Source organism: Cynocephalus volans, chromosome 11 (assembly GCF_027409185.1).
Source record: "Cynocephalus volans isolate mCynVol1 chromosome 11, mCynVol1.pri, whole genome shotgun sequence".
Classification (NCBI taxonomy): Eukaryota; Metazoa; Chordata; class Mammalia; order Dermoptera; family Cynocephalidae; genus Cynocephalus; species Cynocephalus volans.
In genome coordinates this window covers 3,318,548-3,337,172 of record NC_084470.1, presented here as the reverse complement: position 1 = coordinate 3,337,172, position 18,625 = coordinate 3,318,548, and the positions used below count along the sequence as shown (strand labels likewise).

Sequence of the window (18,625 nt, the reverse complement as noted above, 5' to 3'; positions counted from 1 at the left end):
TGTCAAAATAATAACCACCTGCCACCCCAAATCTCCAGTGACTTAAAGAAGTCACCATGTCTTCTCCCTCACCATCGGCAGGTTTTCTGGGTCAGCTTTCTAGGCTGGGCTCTGTTGGTCTCAGCTCTGAGCTACAGGTTGGGCCCGGGTCTGCTCCACATGTCTCCCGTTTTTTGTGGGTGGGCATTCTTGGATTCTCTAGGACTAACTGAGAGACCAGGGAGTACCCGCTGGCCTTGACCCCAGTGTGTAATCTCTCCATGACCTCGAACTCCACACCAGATGGAGCTTATAATGGGACCGCCTACTCCAAAGTAAACGTGGGGTCTGGCAGTGGGAGTGCACATCACAAATCCAACCTTCAGGACCCCAGGCAAGTTTAGTGCCATTCCTTTGCTGCCCCATGAACTTGATCACATTGTCTGGAAAGGACAGTAATGCTGTAAAAAAACAAGTATTCACTGTCTCCTAATAGGCCATTCCACCCTTTATGAGGTGGCTCAAGATTTCCTTGCCTGTATCTCCCTATAAGGCAGAAAACACTTATGCGAGTACGTCACCCTTTCCCAACAGTGTCCATTGAAAAGGAACCTGCAGTCCAGGGCATCTTCCTGCAGCAGCGCCTGCTCATCCCCTCTCCCTCCTGCACATGCCAGCCTCCAGTTAAACAGCCTGGCACCCGAGAGGCCCGTTTACAGCTAATTAGATTAGGAATGTGTTCATCTGGAAAGATACTGGTGGCTCAATAAAGAGGGTGTGAAGAATCACCCTCGTGGTTCCGCAGGAAAGAAGAATACTGAGCCTCGTTCTGCTGCCCCTCCCTCCTTAAACCTTAGCTTCTCTCCAAGACGCCTAACCCTGAGTAGACAGGTTCAAATCGAGCTACCCAGGTCACACAAAAGACCTCAACTAAGAAAGATTTCAAACTACAACACAGAGTGAATCCAAAAACACGTTCATGTTGTTTTGTGGGGTTTTTTTTTTTTTTTCTCCTTCTTTCAAAGGCAAAACAATCACTGCTGGAGTTGTTTTGTTGCAAAAGAAGGGGAGGCAGAGAGATGATCTAGGCAGCAACAGAGACTGCCCTCCTGCCTCTTCTCCCATCTGTTCAAAAATGATTTCCAAAATATTAAATGCTGCATTTCACTGAACCAGAATTGCATGACGGGTGGGAAAGGAGGTGGAGGGAAAGAAGCGATTCTGAAATACCGGTTCCCAAATGTTTATTTTCCCAGCGAAGGCTGTTGCCTCTCCTGTTATAAAATCTTAGCACGACCCCTGGCAGGCTGTTGTCTGTAGGGTAAGTAGACGCAGATTGAATTTCGTGCTGTGTCAAGGACAAAACAAATCCTTCATCTGGCTGCTGCAATGCATAATGACCCAAGAGCAAAGCGGCTCAGGTCTTTAAGCCCGTTCGAGCTCGTTCCTGTCTGTGAGATGAGTGTGTGTATCAAGTTTGGCTGTTCTTTATTAGCCCACGAACAGCACAGGCGGTCTCAAAGCTCTCGCCCTGCTCTCACTGACCCGTCCTGCTTCCCGCTCTCTGCATCTATCCGTGCACATAAAGCCTTCATTAAGCATAAAGGCAGATTTTCGTGGTGCATCTGAAATACGGAAACTCTAGCTGAGTTAACTTCATGCTGATACCAGAAATATCTAAGCATTACAGTACTTGTTTATTATTTTTTAAGATGAGAAAGGGCTATTGTTTAGTAAAACAGGACAAAATTTCATTTTTCTCCTCCTCAGACATCTTGCAGTCTGGCAGGTTCCTCAATCTTAGTTATCTCTTATTTATTCTGTCAGAAAAAGAGAGCTGTGTTGGCCATGGTGAATCCTCCAGCAATCAGGCCACAAGAGACAGAATGTTCTTGTGTTTCCTTTCCCTATTCAGGAACACAGGCCAGATGGGCTGCTGCTGAGTTCTGATCCATTCAGCGCCCTTCTCCCTGCTCAAGGTGAGCGTCTGGGCTCTCACCTGCCAGCAAAGGAGGGTGCACACACAGGCTCGCACTTCTGAAAACATCCGTCATCTTAGCCCTCATTGCCTCCTGAGAGAACTAAAAAGCCAAACACTCGTTGTTATGAAAAGCAACGTGAGGAAATTATTTTAAGCTCCAAACTTCTGAAAGGCATTTATAATTACTCAGCCTGCACGCCTGCTCTCCAGCATTTGAGATGGGGACTTCCGCACAGGGCGGCCATGTGAGTCACCGGATGCCTGTGCTGCCACTATGACTGGAGGACAGCCTCGCCCCTCCTGAATCACATCTAGCACTTTGCTTCACTCTCTCCCACATTCCTGAGCCACAAAATGGGGTCTCATGGAACTAACTCATCACAGGGGCAACACCTAGAACCGCAAATCCATTGAGATGTGGAAAGAAGAAACTCTGGCATTTAAAAATAATTTTAGGTGTTTGGAATTGATCGCTACACAACACTCATTCATTGTTTTTTTTTCAACTGTCCAATTTCATCCATGCCACTCCTTGGGGGTAATGGGAAGGAAGGTGCAGAGATTACCCAGAGTAGCCCTAGTCAAATGTCTGAGGCTCAAGACTGGCTTCTGTATGGTTTCCTGGGGATTTTCTACTCAAGGCAGTGGATGGGGGATTGTTCAGAGGGATGAGCTAAACCATAATTCCTACAGGAAAATGAAGAGGGGCATACATGAAATGAGGTCCAAAGATTCCAAAGGGAGAAACTGAGGACAGAATCACCAAGCCAAGAATTTAAAGCCTGATAGCTAAAGAACTCAAAGGAAAGTAGATCGGGAAGCAGCAAAGAGGTCATGGTCTCATGTTGGTAACAGATATTTGAGAGCCAGCAAGCATGAGTCAGCCCTTCTTAAAAGGATGGTTATTAATCAGGCAGAGTGTAGGCTCAGCTGCTGTAACAAAGAGTCCTGGAATTCAGTGGCTTCAGATGGAAGTGTATTTTCTTCTCATAAAAGTCCAGAGGGAGGCAGCCCAGGACTGGAGGACAGTTAGGTCATCCTCGCCAGACAGCTTCCATCCTTGGGGCTAAGGCAGCTGCTCCCACTCTTGCCACCTCCTGCCTTCCGGGAAGAAGAGGGGCCAAGTGAGGGCACACACCCCTTGGGAGAACTTGGCACAGAGGTGGCACACATCAGTCTTGTGCACCCCACTGTCCAGAACCGAGTCACATGGCCAAACCAGCTGCAACAGAGACTGAGAAGTAAGTCCCCAGCTGGGCGGCCATGTGTCCAGCTAACACTATTCTATTATTAGAGGCAGAAAGAAATGGATAAGGGTGGACAACTGGGGCTCTAGAGGTGAAAAACATAGTAGCTTCAAGGAGCTTAAAGTCTAGTTGGGAAGACAAGCAAGTAAACTCACAATTATAATAGTAACATAATAACATAATAATAATATAAAGCAATAATAGTATAAAGCAAACATTACCACGTGCTTACCAAATACTAGGTATTGTATTTAATATTATCTCGTTTAATTCTTGCTATGGCCTAAATATTGGTGTCCCCAAAAATTCATATGTTAGAACTTAATATCCAATGTGATAGAATTAGGTGGGGGGGGGCCTTTGGAAAGCAATAAAGTCATCAGGGCTCCACCTTCATAAATGGGATTAATGACCTTATAAAAGAGACTCCAGGGAGCTTCCTTGCCCCTTCCACCACGTGAGGATACAGCAACAAGCTTCCATCTGTAAAGCCCTCTCCAGACACCAAATCTAACGGCACTTTGATCTAGGACTGCCCAGCCTCCAGAACTGTAAGCAATAAGTTTCTGCTGTTTCCAAACTACCTAGTCCAAGATATTTTGCTATAGCAGCCCCAATGGACTAAGGAAATACTGAAATGACCCAACTATTATGTATTTTGTAAAAGAAAACCTGAGACTTAGCCAGGTGCACTAACTTACCCAAAGTAGTACACTTAAACATGGAGCCCAGATACAAAGTGAGTCTCAGACCCAAGAGTAGAGGTCTGGATACTATGGCCCTTGCATCCAATGCCAACCTCTGCCTGCTTTTGTAAATTAAGTTTTGTTGGAGCACAGCCATACCCATTCACTCACATATTGTCTATGGCTGCTCTCGCATTGCAACAGCAGAACCAGGCAGTCACAACAGAGACCAAATGGCCTACAAAGCCTAAAATATGTACTGTCTGGACCTTCACAGAAAGAGTTTTCCAGACCCACCCTAGTGCTAGCATGTTAGGTGCACTCAGCTAAGCTTGCAGGAGGTGTGATGAGAACACAGAAGAGGATGCGTAGCAGAGCAAGGCTGGGGCAGTCAAGGGAGGGCTCTGGGAGGAAGTCAGGATTTCACTAACTCTTGACCCACAAGCAGCAACTGACCAGTGGAGACAGTGGAGTAGGAGAAAGAGCTTGTGACAAGGCCTAGAGGTCAAGGGGGCAGTGGTAAGGTCAGGGGACCGTGGGTGTTTGGGTGGGGTGGTAGAGGGAGGCTGCGAGGGGGGCTGGAGAGGGGGGGGCCGTGGGAGTGGTGGCATTGAGTAGCTATAGTAGCCTGTAGCATGTCCCACACTTGGCCAGTCACTGCAGTCAGATGCGAGGGCCCCACCACAAGGCTACCCCATCAGGATCTGTATGTTAAAGAAGCTCCCTGGAGATTCTGGGAAACACCACTGAAGATGGAAGGAGGAGAGGGAGGAAGTGGGCCCCTGGCCAGAGGCGGCTGCAGGGACCCAGGGCCATCACAAGTGCAAGGCCAGAGGGGAGAGCAGCGAGGCTCACGGCAGCTTCTTGGTATAAGGGAGCGAGAAAGGGAGGAAGAAACGAGATCATTGTTTATGATCAAGAGAGTGTGGAGTGAGAGCCCAGTCCAGTCCTGGTGACCAGGTGGCCCACGGACGTCTTCCCCCACCCTGCTCTATACCTCGGCTGTGGATGCCAGGCTGCTTCTGGTGTCAGCTTTCAGATATTACCTCCCAGAAAAGAAAAACTACCCACACCCCAGAAAAATGGCAGCCTGGCTGCTTCAGAAATGGTGAAACCTCTACAAAATCAAAGGTATCGTAAGGGTCACCTTTTATGATGTACCCCTCTTATTGCTTGTTCCTGACCTTTGGAGGATTAATCTATTTTATTTATTTGTGTGTGTGTGTGTGTGTGTGTGTCTGTGTGTGTGTGTCTGTGTGTCTGTGTGTCTGTGTGTGTGTGTGTGTGTCTGTGTGTGTGTGTCTGTGTGTCTGTGTGTCTGTGTGTCTGTGTGTGTGTGTGTGTCTGTGTGTGTCTGTGTGTCTGTGTGTCTGTGTGTGTGTGTGTGTGTGTCTGTGTGTGTGTGTGTGTGTGTGTGTCTGTGTGTGTCTGTGTGTCTGTGTGTCTGTGTGTGTGTGTGTGTCTGTGTGTGTCTGTGTGTCTGTGTGTCTGTGTGTCTGTGTGTGTGTGTGTGTGTGTGTGTGTGTATGCTGGCTACACAAAAGAATTGGCTTGTGGTTATCTTTGTGTAAGAGCAGGATATTGTAAACTCTTGTTTTCTTGCATTTGTGAGTCTGGACATAGTTCTCCAGTCACCCCAGAAAAAGTGATGGAAGGACTGGAATTCAGTGAAAGAGTTCAACTGTACAGTGCATTTTTGTTTGGTATGGGGCAGTTAGACAAATGCATCCCTTGACTCATTCATTGAATAAATAAGTCAAGGGGTTAGAGCTTAAATAATAAATAATAGAAAATGGAAATGGAAGAAACTATGAGGAGCTGACAAGGTAAAAAGTAAAATAAAAAGAGCTCTATTCAGGCACAGTGATGAAAGGCTGCCTGCTGCCTGCCGTTCTGTCCTCTTCATACTTACGGGGCATATTTTGCTAGAATTCTTTACTTGACTACTTTTTCCCTGCCCCATAAGTTTTGGAACTGGTCAAAGATGAAATGCTGTACTTTTTCTCTGAAAATTACTTATTTAGCTCAAGTTGAAGTTTGAATGTGCAGTAAGCATCACAGCAGCAGCTGAGCAGTTACTGTTACGGGTCTGCTGTTGTGTAGTATGGTTTAAGGCACTGAATCCGGAAGACTTTTGTTATGTAGCAATATGTTACTGGCCTACTTGGTGTTTTTTGGCTTTGGGTGATGAATTTAGCCCTGAGGTTTTGCATGCGGTCTTGGCGGTGCTTGAACTGTTTCCCCTGCCCTCTTTGCCTGGCTTCCTCTTACTAACATTTCAGGACTCGTGTACGGTAGTTTCAAGATTCCTTCCCCAAAGCCCCACATGTGGGGTAGATGTCCCTTCTGCCTACTGCCATTGTCCTCTGGACTGTCCTATTAACACTACTGACAGCCGGCCTTTACTGAGCTCTTACACAGCTCTAAACCTTGTGCGTGGGTTATCTTCTCTAATCCTCTCAACCACCCAATGAGATGGGTGCCATTGTTAATCCACTTTAACTGGTGATGAAGCGGAGGCACAGAAGTGTTAAGGAAAGCCCTCAAGGATGCGCAGATGGGAGCTGTTTCTAGTCTGTGCCCCTCTAGACCGTGAGCTCCATGAAGAAGGGACCCACGGCTGCCTGGGGTGGGACACCACACGGTGCCCCACACGGGCAGGAGCTTGATGTTTCTGACTCTCTCCCGCCCCCCTCTGTGTGTGAATAAATTGCAGGACCGTGAGGACCTTCGCTCAATATGAAACTCATCTCTCTGCACGTGGGCTTTTGAGGTTTACCAATCAAACGCACAGAGTTAAATTTGTCTCTTGAAGTTGTCGGTATCAAAGCATGAGTTTATGAGAACTGTGCTGCCTAATCTGGCTAAGCCTGAGATTACAGAGGCAGAAACCAGGTGGGACATTCTCTCCCTGTCCTCCCAGAAATTCACCTGCCAGCCCCGTTGGAGGACGGGCCTCCAGAGCGGCTCCGCACACCGCTCTCCACGGCTGCCTCCCCAGGATGCGCCGGGCCGGGGCGGGCTCTGGGTGAGAGGGGCATGGCTCGGGGAGGCTATCTGCGTAGGGTCACGTATGGTTTCAGAGCTTACCCCAGAAATGCTCACTCTGCACTTTTCGTAAGTTAGACGTGGCCTTCACACAAGACTCTCAGGTTATCTGTGGGTTTCTGAACTTTGTACCCAAAGCAGTCCCTGAGGTCCCCTAAACAGGCAATGAAGAAGCCTCGTTTTAACAACCAGCAAGCCCAGCTTATCCAGTGTTGTGATTTCATGGGATCTGGCAGCTTAGGGGGAAACAAGGACCAGATACAAATGAACTAGTAAAGGCTGAGGAAGGGGAAGATCCCGCCTCCCTGAGCCTCTCTTTTTCTAGTTCCGCCAGAACCTGGGTTCAAATTCCAGTGCAATATTCACCTGTTCCATGACCTTGGCAAGTCATCCAAACTTCCTCTGAGTTCTGTTGACCAGAGCTTTCCTGGGCCCTGCACTGCCCTGGGCAAGGGATTCCTCTACCAACAGAAAATACAGAAATCCTCCAATGGCCAGAGCCAGCAACAGGAGGTGCCACCATAAAGGCGCTCTTCCAGTACCTGTCACTGGGTTGTCTTGGTCATTTAATTTCCTGTTTTTTGTCTGAGGTGTGGGCACTTGCTCTTTCTTCAGAGGTGATATCCAACAACTCATATGTGGTAGTTGCTCAAAAGTCTTTGTAGAAGGCAGCGAAGGAGGAACTGTGTTGTTGAATTAGACAATTTGTGCAAGCTCTCAGGCTCAGTGCCTGGAACATTAAGGGGAACTCAATATTAGCTCCCTTCTCCACACTGGCTTAAAATGCAAAAGTTATCCAGGAAACACAGTACCTTCAAGCATCAAGAATGAGTACACATTCATTTATAGGATTTATTCACATAGCAAGGCCTAAAGCAATGGGACCAGGGCAGGAAAGTTTGTGAGAAGGTCAAGGAGAACCCTTAAAGTTTCATAATTTGGTGTTCCTATAAGAAAAAGCACTAAGGTGGTGGGAGGGGTGGGGGACCTGAGCAGGCAGGAGGTGGTGTGGTGGCACTGTGGGACTGAAATGCATAAAGCAGGAGGAAAGCCTCACAGCCACCACCTTCAAGTAGACAGAGGAGTAGCAGAACAACAGCACCGGGAGACCCACGGTCCCGACACTGTGCAGACGGCCTTTGTCTGTGATGCCCAGGTCTGGGGTCTCTCGCTGTGCTATCAAAACACCAACCCAGTAGCTATTTTCTTCTTTTGGTAAAACAACAATCCTCCTATCTTCTTTGAGAGTTTAATCCCTGGGAAATAAATAAGAAAGACTTATTTAATGGATGATGATATCTTCCGTATCTTTTTCCAACAGTAGTTACCTGCAGATTCCTCCAAGTGACTTCGTACTGTTTGAAAACAATGAATTTAGGTCTAACCCAGTTAAGAGTATTAGAAAAGGGAATACACTGTGCAAGTTGTCTGCACCACTGCTGGATGGGGAGGGCCCAAATGTAAACAGTGAAATAAAAGCACCAAGGGTATTCTCTTTATCAAGTATTTATTAAACACAAGAAGCAGTGGGCTTTCTCAATGCATGGAAATTACATACACACACACACTCACACACACACACACACACACACACACACACACACACACACACAGTAATCTTAAACCAAAATATTACCCAAAAATGGTACACACATGCCTATTATGACATAAAAACACATTAATGCCATTGATAAAAGTCAGAGGAAAATTTGAAGCAGTGCAATAGTTGACCTAACACCCACTGAGTTGCTCGTGCTCTTTATTTTTATTTTATTTTATTTTATTGATTGATTGATTGATTGATTGATTGTCCTTTTTGTGACCGGCCGCACCGCGCTCAGCCAGTGAGCGCACCGGCCATCCCTATATAGGATCCGAACCCGCGGCGGGAGTGGCGCTGAGCTCCCGGCGCTGCACTCTCCCGAGTGCGCCACGAGGTCGGCCCATAATTCTGTTTTTTTGTTTTGTTTTGCTTTGTTTTTGTCTTTTTTGTGACCGGCACTCAGCCAGTGAGTGCACTGGCCATTCCTATGTAGGATCCGAACCCGCGAGCGTCGCTGAGCTCCCGGCGCTGCACTCTCCCGAGTGCGCCACTGGCTCGGCCCTCTCGTGCTCTTTAAATTTGGAAATTTTTTCTTGGTAAATATTGTCTTTCCACATATGCACATTTATGGTACATTTAAGATGAGTTTCCTGCAAACATAACTGCTCAAAAGGAATAAGCAGGAGTTGAAGAGGGAAATCTTAATTTGCATTTTTTTCTGTCTTAAATTTCTGAAATATCTTGACTATAATGTTGCGTGAATAAGGCTTTTAGTGCTTAATGTGATATGACTTAAACATTCTGTCTTTTCTATGGTCTATAAAACACTTGCTATTGATGGCTGTTACTTTTCATTTTTTCCCCACAGAATTTGCTAAGGAAGAAAAAATATGTCAAGGCTTCCACTGGTCTGCTCAAATCTTCTCTATTACCTGGCAATAAACTTAGCCCCTCTTACACTTGGGAAAATCCACTTCTAAGAATGGTCCACCCTAAACATGATGTTTTACATGTTGTAAAGCCTCCAACTTGTCAGCCTGCTTCTCACTATGTCTTTTGATCTTCCCAACAGTCCTGTTGAAGTAGACAGGGTGATATTCCTACAGCCATCAGAGACACTGAAACTGAGATGCTGTTAAATCTACATCTTCCCTGATTTTGCACAGCTAATAACAGTAAAACTTCTCCATAACCACCATAAGTGAAGTCTAAAATATTTAACCAAGAAAATACAGGTTTGCATTATCTTGAAGTTAATCAAAAGACCAGATAAACCTATGCAGCTGTCCTTCCAGGGCTCCAGCTGAGGAATGTGAACTCGTCCTGGCCCCAGCTGCTATTCAGCACCAGCCACTGTCCACTCCAGCTTAAATACTGATAGGAGCGACTTCAGGGCTGACCGGGGCTTCCTGGGTAGCAGCGAGGATTCCAGGAATCTCCCAGAATTGAGATCCATCTCATCAGGTTGATCCAGAGGGACTGAGCTTGGAGAAAGCTAAGGACATGTATCCCACTTCCCGAGACAAGCTTGCCTCCCGTTTCTACACCTATCCTACCCTCAACATCTCCTCTTCCCCCACCAGACACGAAAACTATCACCGTCCCTGCTTGAAACTAGGGGCTGCATGGTGTATGAAACGAATTTCCAACGGTGCAGTGTCTGAATCGTGGAGTTTCCTTGGTTTTTATTTCTTCTTGTATTGGTACAGCCAGACATAGAAGACAGATCTCCTAATTCCTAGAGCAAAGCCCTTTCCCTACTTTTTTTAGGCAGAGTTCTTGCCTAACTCTTTCCTGCAAAAGGGAGAGCAGGCCCTTCCAGGGCCAGAAACCTGGTTCGCTGGTTGCCATTGTGAAGATAATAGAGAAAGGGGTGAGGGAGTGGGGTGGGGAGGAATGCGTCATTCTTTTAACTTTTAACGTGCTTTACAGGTCACTGGCTTGCTTAACACAGCTCATGACTTCTGCCCACATCTCACAGGCTGCCTGGTTACTCACCATCTCTGCTTACACATCTTATGAGTTTCATCCATTCTGTTTGTTTTCCTTGTGTTCTCTAGCAGTTGAATACTCTCAAGACGTACAGCAAACACACACTGTAAACAGAAAGATGTAGGGTAAAAAATAAGATCAAAAGCAGAGGAAAGGTTTGCTTTATAGAGGCAGGAGAAGTAGAAACTGAAACAGAGAGTAACCAAGTCACAATAATAGTGGAGTTTTGAAATGGTGGTGTCATAAGGGGTGACAATGTGCCAGTCCCTGGAACTGCAACGCCCTCCGAGATATGTTGGGAGCCTCCTTTCGATGTGTCTGTTTCTCCTCCTATGAAGGGGTAAACCATCGTGAATACAGCTGTACCCCAGGAAGCCATCCTTCCCGACCACCCCTCCCACTTCCAGCCCCCACGTGCTGGAAGTCACACGTGGGATGAGAGTCAGGATGGGGTCTCAAGATGGCCATGTGGAAGGAGGAGCCGAGGAAGCTCAGAGGCAACAAGGGACATGCCGTGTTTGAATGCACTTGTTTGTTCTCTGACTTACTTTGACATGTTAGCCAACATAATAGACGGGTTCACAGGTTAGTCCCTTGGACAGTGAGAACTACAAGCAAGTTGCCCGACTCAGGCCACGTGTTAGTTTCCTCAGGCTTTCATAACAAAGTACCACAAACTGGCTTCAAACAACAGAGGTTTGTGGTCTCAGAGTTCTGGAGGCTGCAAGTCCAAGATCGAGATACTGGCAGAGAGGGTTCCTCCTGGGGGCTCTGAGGCAGAGTCTGTCCCACGCCTCTTCTCAGGCGTCTGGTGATGCTGGCAGCCCTCGACGTCCCTTGGCTGCAGAAGCTTCCTCCAACCTCTGCCTCCACCATCTCGGGGACTTCTCCTGTGTCTTTGTTTCTGTGTCTCTTCCTCCTCTTCTTGCAATGAGCACTCACATTGGATTAGGGGCCCGTCCGACTCCAGCTTGGGGGGAAATCACTCAACCCCTAACAGTCCACAACTGAGAAATATAAATTCATATTTTATTTATTTTGAGTACTCATTCGCCATCCCTCTGATAGTAGGAATACTACTTGAGTTTTTCCAAGTTTAAAGACTCATGCTAGATGTTATACGTGTGTGTGTACATGTATATGTATATATACGTGTTATACGTGTGTGTGTACATGTATATGTATATATTAACAGTGTTTACCTCACGCTAGTTATTTCTTAGGGGAAGTTGATGGGGGCTTTCATTTCTACGTTGCATATTACTATAATGCTTGAATTTTTCTAACACACATGTACTACTTTGTAATCAGAAGGAGCAATAAGGACACGTTTTCAAGGGTTATTGAGGGAGAAGTGTGGCTTTTCTTTCCTTCACAGTGACCAGCTCAGCTTCTCTTTAAGAGACAGGGTGGGAATCCTCATGGGTGAGGAAGCGTCCAGAAGGCAGGAGCATACGCCATCCTAAAAACTGTTTCAAAACTGCACTTGCTTTCATGTGATTTGCCTTTAGATATCACCTTTAATGTATTTTAAATTTTAAAATAGCATTACAGGAGGACTTGAGGTTTTCATGTTTATCCAAAGGAAGCATGAGTTCCCAATGCTGAAAAATGCAGGGGCTTCCTGCAGCCACTCACTGAGGTTTCCTGTCAACCAAGGCAAAAAGGGAATATGTCTTTTAGAGTCTTTATCCAAAGTAAGATTCCCAGGTAAAATAACGAGTTAAATTTGAATTTCAGATAAATAACGAATAACTTCTTCTAATAAACTTTTTTAGTATGCTCCAACCATTGCATGGGACATATTTATACCAGAAGTTATTCCTTGTTTGCCTGAAATTCAAATTTAACTGGGCATCCTGTATTTTTTTTTAATAAATCTGGCAGCCATATTCCAAACACATCAGTTTATATAAGACTTTTCTAGAAATTAAAACACAGGATGGATTTGTCCCAGGGGTCATGCATAATGGGAATAATGAGAGGTCATAGATGATCAAACTTTTCTTCTGTGATTCTGCACCAGCCATAGAAATATGGTTCAAACGAATCCTAGTTTTGTCAACACTCCAAGTAACGGGTTCTTGACGAACTATATAGGAGCTGCAGGGTGTCTGTGAACCTCCTGGAATCATAGGCCATGTTGAGTACATGTGCATTTTTGTAGGGAAAGGAGCCATAATTAGATTCTCAAAAGCATTTGAGACCCCCAAGAAGGTCATGGCCACCACCTTATTGGCTGAGAGCAGAGCTTTGAACCCAGGGAGGGTATTTTTGCTGGGGTCTTGGGTATTACTTTTCAGGGTAATTACTTGACAGGCAATTGACTATCTGATGATCTAGACCGAAAAATAGAGAAAATCTGAGAAAATTTCTAAGAGTGGAAAGTTTACCTATGTATGAAGCATCCCTCTGAGATGTTTGAGATGCCGTGTGTTTCCCATGTTACACAGGAGCCAGTTCCCAGTGAGGCTGATCACTGTGAATCCTCTGATGATACTTCAAGTTATGAGGCAGGCATCTGCCTTAAATGCTAAAAGCCCTTAAAGAGAGAGACTGAGAGTGGGTGAGAGACAGAAAGCAATGCTTAGGCAATACATATTCTTACTACCTATGGAAAACAAATGACCATTTTGATAACCCCTATTTTATTTTTTCTTTAGAACTCCTTCCTCAATTTACCAACAGCCCTTACTGATGAGCTGGACTGGCCCCAACTCTCTGGTGCCACTGGATTTCTGGACTCTACTAGCAGGTATGTGTGTTTGCACACCCTCAAGCACTTCAACATAGCCGTGCAAGGAAAGACAGGAAATGGGGCTTGCACCCAAGATGGAATGAGAATTATTAGGACTTGCTTATAGAACATGAATGACACACAACAAAACCTACCACTGACATCACATTCATCCACCATGTGGTAGGATGTAATGCAAATTGTATTTTACCAGTGCCAGCAGGAAGGAAATATTCCTTCTGCAGGGGAGTCTATAGTTTATCTCTGGTGGAAAATATTCAAATGCATCACTGAATTTTTCTGATTCAAGGGACAAAGTTTACTTGATTATTTTCTTTCAGAAATGAATATTTATAAAGGTAATGGCTAAAATTAATTGGCAAGTCTCAAGGTCCTGGAATCATCCTGGCTTTAGTGCTCTGGATTTGTAGGTAGAGACCACACATGATGAGTGCGAGGGACACACAAACCCGGCTCACTATGCGTGACTGAGTGTTGACTTGGGGCCTGGGCTGTGCTTCCCAGGCCTACACCTGGCAGGGTCACCTGTGATGCTGGTGAGACTTTGCAAGTGTCCCTTTTGCATGGTAGAAAGCCACAGAAATGAGAGGTAATTTCTCCCCAAACATTTTTGTATGTTAATAAGAATAAGGAATATGGCAGAGGAATAATTTCCTTGTATAAAAAAAGAGAAAGGGCAGATCCTTGCTTTTAGGTCCAAAGGCAGGACAGAACTAGAAGGGAAACCATTTCCAACTCAGGCAGCAACACCAGAAAGCCAGAAAAGACCATGAGATATGCCATGAAAACTGTGGGATGGCAAGTGTGCACGGGGCCTGATTTACCATAATCTGTAAGGAGCAGAAACATGCAAGGGACAGCTACTTATAGTTTTAACACACAATTTTTTTGCTTAACAAAGAACATTGCATACCATAAATAATTTATCTGACTATTATCTTTACTCATTCACTTCAACAGTACCTATTAAACACTTACCACCTGTGTTAGTCAGGGTTTTCCAGAGAGACAGAACCAATAGGATATATATCTATATATAGAAATATGAGAGGAGATTTATTAAGGGAATTGGCTCCTGTGATTATGGAGGCTGAGAAGTCCAATGACAGGCTGTCTGAGAGCTGGAGACCTCCAAGTCCAAAGGCCTGAGAACCTGTTTTAAGTCCTGGAGTCCAAAGGCTGGAGAGCCTGGAATTCTGATGTCCAAGGGCAGGAGAAGAAGAGTGTATCCCAGCTCCGGGAGAGAGGGACCGATTCACCATGACTCAGTTTCTGTTCTACCCAGCCCCCGGCCATTGGATGGTGCCCTCCCACAGTGGAGGTGGATCTTCCCACTTAGCTCACTCAGACCAGACTCACCTGCCAGTCTCCCCTAGAAACACTCCCACAGGCACACTCAAAAATAATGCTTTACCAGTTCTCTAGGTATTCCTTAATCCAGGCAAGTTGACACCTAAAATTAACCATCACACCACCTAATCAGGCACAGATGTTATAGGTGTTTTTTTTTTTTTTTTTTTTTAAAGATGACCGGTAAGGGGATCTTAACCCTTGACTTGGTGTTGTCAGCACCACGCTCAGCCAGTGAGCAACCGGCCATCCCTATATGGGATCCGAACCCGTGGCCTTGGTGTTATCAGCACCGCACTCTCCCGAGTGAGCCACGGGCCGGCCCCGTTATAGGTGTTTTGAAGGTAAGGCTTGTCCTATCTCTGCAGTCAGTCAGTTACAATCAAGTAAGACAGATGAGACAGATGGACAGACAATAACATCACAAGACAGATGTGCCAAAGACAGGTGTCACACAGAGCCATGGGGTTCATGGAAAGCATCAACAGCCACCTCCTTTTGGGATGTAAGGCAAGAGGACCAAACCCTAAAGAATTTAGGAGACTGGAGTGATGAAAGGGGTAGAGAAGAAACTAGGGAAGGTCACCAACCTTCAGGAAAATGTACTCATATTTACATAAGAGTCACCTGCAAATACAGGCAAAGCAGAGAAGGTGCATTCTCAAGTGTAGGTGTACATTTTCAAGCTTAATCATGTAAAAAAAAAAAGTCCATGTCATTAGTATAAAAATACTAATGGTATCATTGCTTCAAGTGTCTATCATGGGCCTGTTATGCCTCCCTAGGGGCCCAATACCCCCAGCTATCTGGGGGCCCCTAAGTCCCAGACTCAGTCCCCTCTTTCCTCTACTGCAGCTACTGTTGTCTTTGATACCTGGAACACATCCAGAGATAGCCTGGTTAAGCAGCTTTCTGGAAGAGAGAACCTCGTTTATCTCCCTGCTGTCAACATCAGAATCAAGAAAGTAATAAATTTTAGTGCCCTCTGCCCAATCCAGCTATATATTTATAAAAATATCTGGAAGTTTCTCTCAATCAAGGCATTTATGACAATAATGAAAAGATTTAGTTATGAATAATAAATGAACATAGTTTATCGTATTTTAATGGAAGCTTAAGTTTACATAGGAACCCTATAAATCTCAGCTACCTTTGACCACATAAAGTTGCCATAAAGGAAATATCAGTCAGATGTTTAAATTAATTGCCAAGCAATTTAAATCTTTATTGGACTCACTCAAAGAATAAAGAGGAATCCACTCACGACGCCCAGTGAAACTGGTGAAGATGTGTTTTTCCTGTCTCTGCTCTTAGAGCTCACACACACCAGTAGTTGCCCTGCATCTCCTAATATTAATTTTCCCCCAAACTCCACTCAAACTTAGCTCCCGCTCCCAAGCAGACTCTGTTCAGTGGTTTTTAGTTTTTGTTGGGGGGTATCGGGGGAGCCCGCCTTTCTCTCCTTTCTGCATCTGTTCTGTCCTCAGACTAGGGGTTTACTCTCTTATCAACGTAAAAGCCACCAGCTCTCCAGTCCTGCAGCAGTTTCAACCCATCGTCCTGATCAGAGGCCAGCAGTCAGCAGGACCTTCTTTAGAAGTGTGGCAGTACAGTGAAAGGAAGAGGAAAAGGTAGGAGTCTGCAGGCACAGATAGCCTGCAACTCTTACAAGTGTTATACAGAGAAATTCTGACACCATCTCGCAAAGTTAGCGGCTATCGAGGCATGGCTTATGTGCAAATCCTCTCTATTCTGAGCTAGTCTGTGTTGACTCAGCACCTTTTTGTATTAGGGCCTGTATTGCTAGTTGCAAAAACTCATGGTCTGCTTATGCAACTTGCTCAACGTTGACTGTAAGGATTGCCCTTACCTGCTGCGTTTCTAAGCAGGTGCACACCACAGCTGGTTGCTCATCTACCCCACAGGGACTTTTCTTTTGGTGCTCGTGGGGCCCCAGGCAACCCAGTTGTCTCTCCGAGTGCTCTGGGTGCCAGCTGCTTCTGTACACCAGGCCTGTGCTTGCTGCTGCTCAGCTGCCTGGGAAAGGATGTCTCCAAGTCATTTTGACGGGAAAGGAAATTCTCTGTGTAGAATCTCAGGGGCAGTGAATTCTCCCACTAAGCAAAAGCATAGGCAGCGTGACACTGCATACCCTCCACACTCAGCATGTCTCTTACAGCAGCAGTTACCGTCAAACCATCGCATATACCGTCGTGTAAGTTGTACCTGCAGATATCTATGCTAGGCCGATCTCCTTACCGAAAGAATAAAAGTTATAAAGTGTATAAAAGCATCAAAGAGACTGGCATACGATAGACGTCCTCTTCATGTAGAATCAGGGAAATGAAAAGAATATTGACCTAGAAGCAGCACCTGTGAGAGGTGTAGGCAGTATCCAGGGGCATTTTGAGCAGATGTCCCTTGAGTCCAACTGCTTATCAGCAAAGGACAGAAGTGATGGATTTGAATGAAGATTCAACCAAATCTCTGAAATGTGTTTTCTGTTACCTGTGATCAGCCTCCTGCTGTGTATGAACAATGTTCTTTGAAAAAATGCACCTCACGAAAGCACAAAGATGCAATAAGGGAGAGAAGATGTTTTCTTTCCTTTCTCTGCGACACTCTTTATCCTCTAAAATTTAATATCTCTTTCATGAGATGAATATAACTCTAACTGGAATCATGTGCACACATTAAAAGACAAACATAGCCCCCAAGTTTTATAAATCTTTAGTTCCCGTCCGTTGAGTCAATGTTAGCAAAATCTATTCTCTTCAGTCCTGGGCCTCAAAAAATTCAGTAAGTAATATTCCTTAAAATGTATTGTGGTTTTTTTAAGTGCAATTCAGGATGAAATTGAATAGGTCAAAAGCAGGAAAAAAAATCTCCATGGATTTGGGAGCCTGACAATAGGGAGAAAGAACTATAACTCTAAGTGGGAAGAAAAGTATTTTTAAAAATTAAAAATAGTACTTCATGTTCATATCACTTTCAAAAGCAATTCATTTAACAGGAAAATCCTACTTAAATTAAAAAGCCAAGATCCAGGAACACATGTAAAAGGATGGGAAACAATACAAAAACTTAGAAAAAAAGGATTTCTTATTTGAAAGCAGTATCTAAAATTCCAGAGCCGATGTAATGGAGTGGAAGGAAGTCTGTAACTTGGATCTGCAACAGTGCCTGCTCTGTATATTATAGGTGCAGCATTTAGCATCCCTGGACCTCAGTTACATGATGAAGTTGAGTTGGACCAGGTGATCTCTGAAGTTCTCTTTAATGTTCAAGTTTGGCAGTAATAGGGCGACATGATCCCACTTTATGATGCTACTTGGTTTAGAAGCCTTGGAGGAAGGTGTTGGGGAGAGATGTTCCTGTTTCTCCCCATCAAATATGCTTTCCTCCACCCCTTAACTAACCTGTGTCTTGAGACAAGAAATGGCTAATTTTAGGTGTCAGAGCCTGCAGTGTTCTCAAAACCATGCTTGGCCAGGGGCAGGGTTACTGCCCATGAAGGGTGGTTCATCCACAGTGAGCCTTGCACTGTGGGGTGTCGAGTGCTTGACAAACTACTAAATAAGAGTGGTACTCTATTGCCGTCCTCCACAGCAAAACCCAGAGAGGAAGACAGGGGACACCAGATTCTTAACAAAAAGCCCCACCTGAACCCAACCACATCTAAGTCGAGCATTTGTGGCTGTCAGGATCCCCTTCTTCTGAAGGTAGGACCAGGAGTTGGCACAGGCAGTGGAGTTCTGCAGGCCAAGGCTGAATAATAGAGAGGTTCTTTAAAGCTGGGGGAGGAGAGGAGGGGATGGAAAGAAAAACAGGGCAGCAATCAAAGCTTTAAAAAAAGAAAAAAAAAAGTAAGAAGTTGATGTTAGCCGTCAAAAGTCGTGAAAGCCAAATGAACCAAAAGCAGTTACCAAAATTACCATACCAAGCTGGAGAGATACACGTGAGATCAGCGGGTCAACATAAGAGAGCGCAAGCCAGATGGAATTTTCTTGCATAAATATTGCTTTCTCTGCCTCTGGCTAA

The 18,625-nt window shown here is 45.2% G+C and overlaps 1 protein-coding gene across 2 annotated transcripts in view; it reads left to right on the top strand.

Moving 5' to 3' along the window:
• The window catches only part of AOAH (acyloxyacyl hydrolase), a 228,126-nt gene that overhangs the window by 124,526 nt on the left and 84,975 nt on the right, over positions 1-18,625 (top strand). For both annotated transcript variants that reach the window (XM_063115109.1, XM_063115108.1), the window contains one exon: positions 13,140-13,231. In XM_063115109.1, the coding sequence (XP_062971179.1) occupies positions 13,140-13,231 (92 nt within the window). The remainder of the gene's footprint in view (positions 1-13,139; positions 13,232-18,625) is intronic.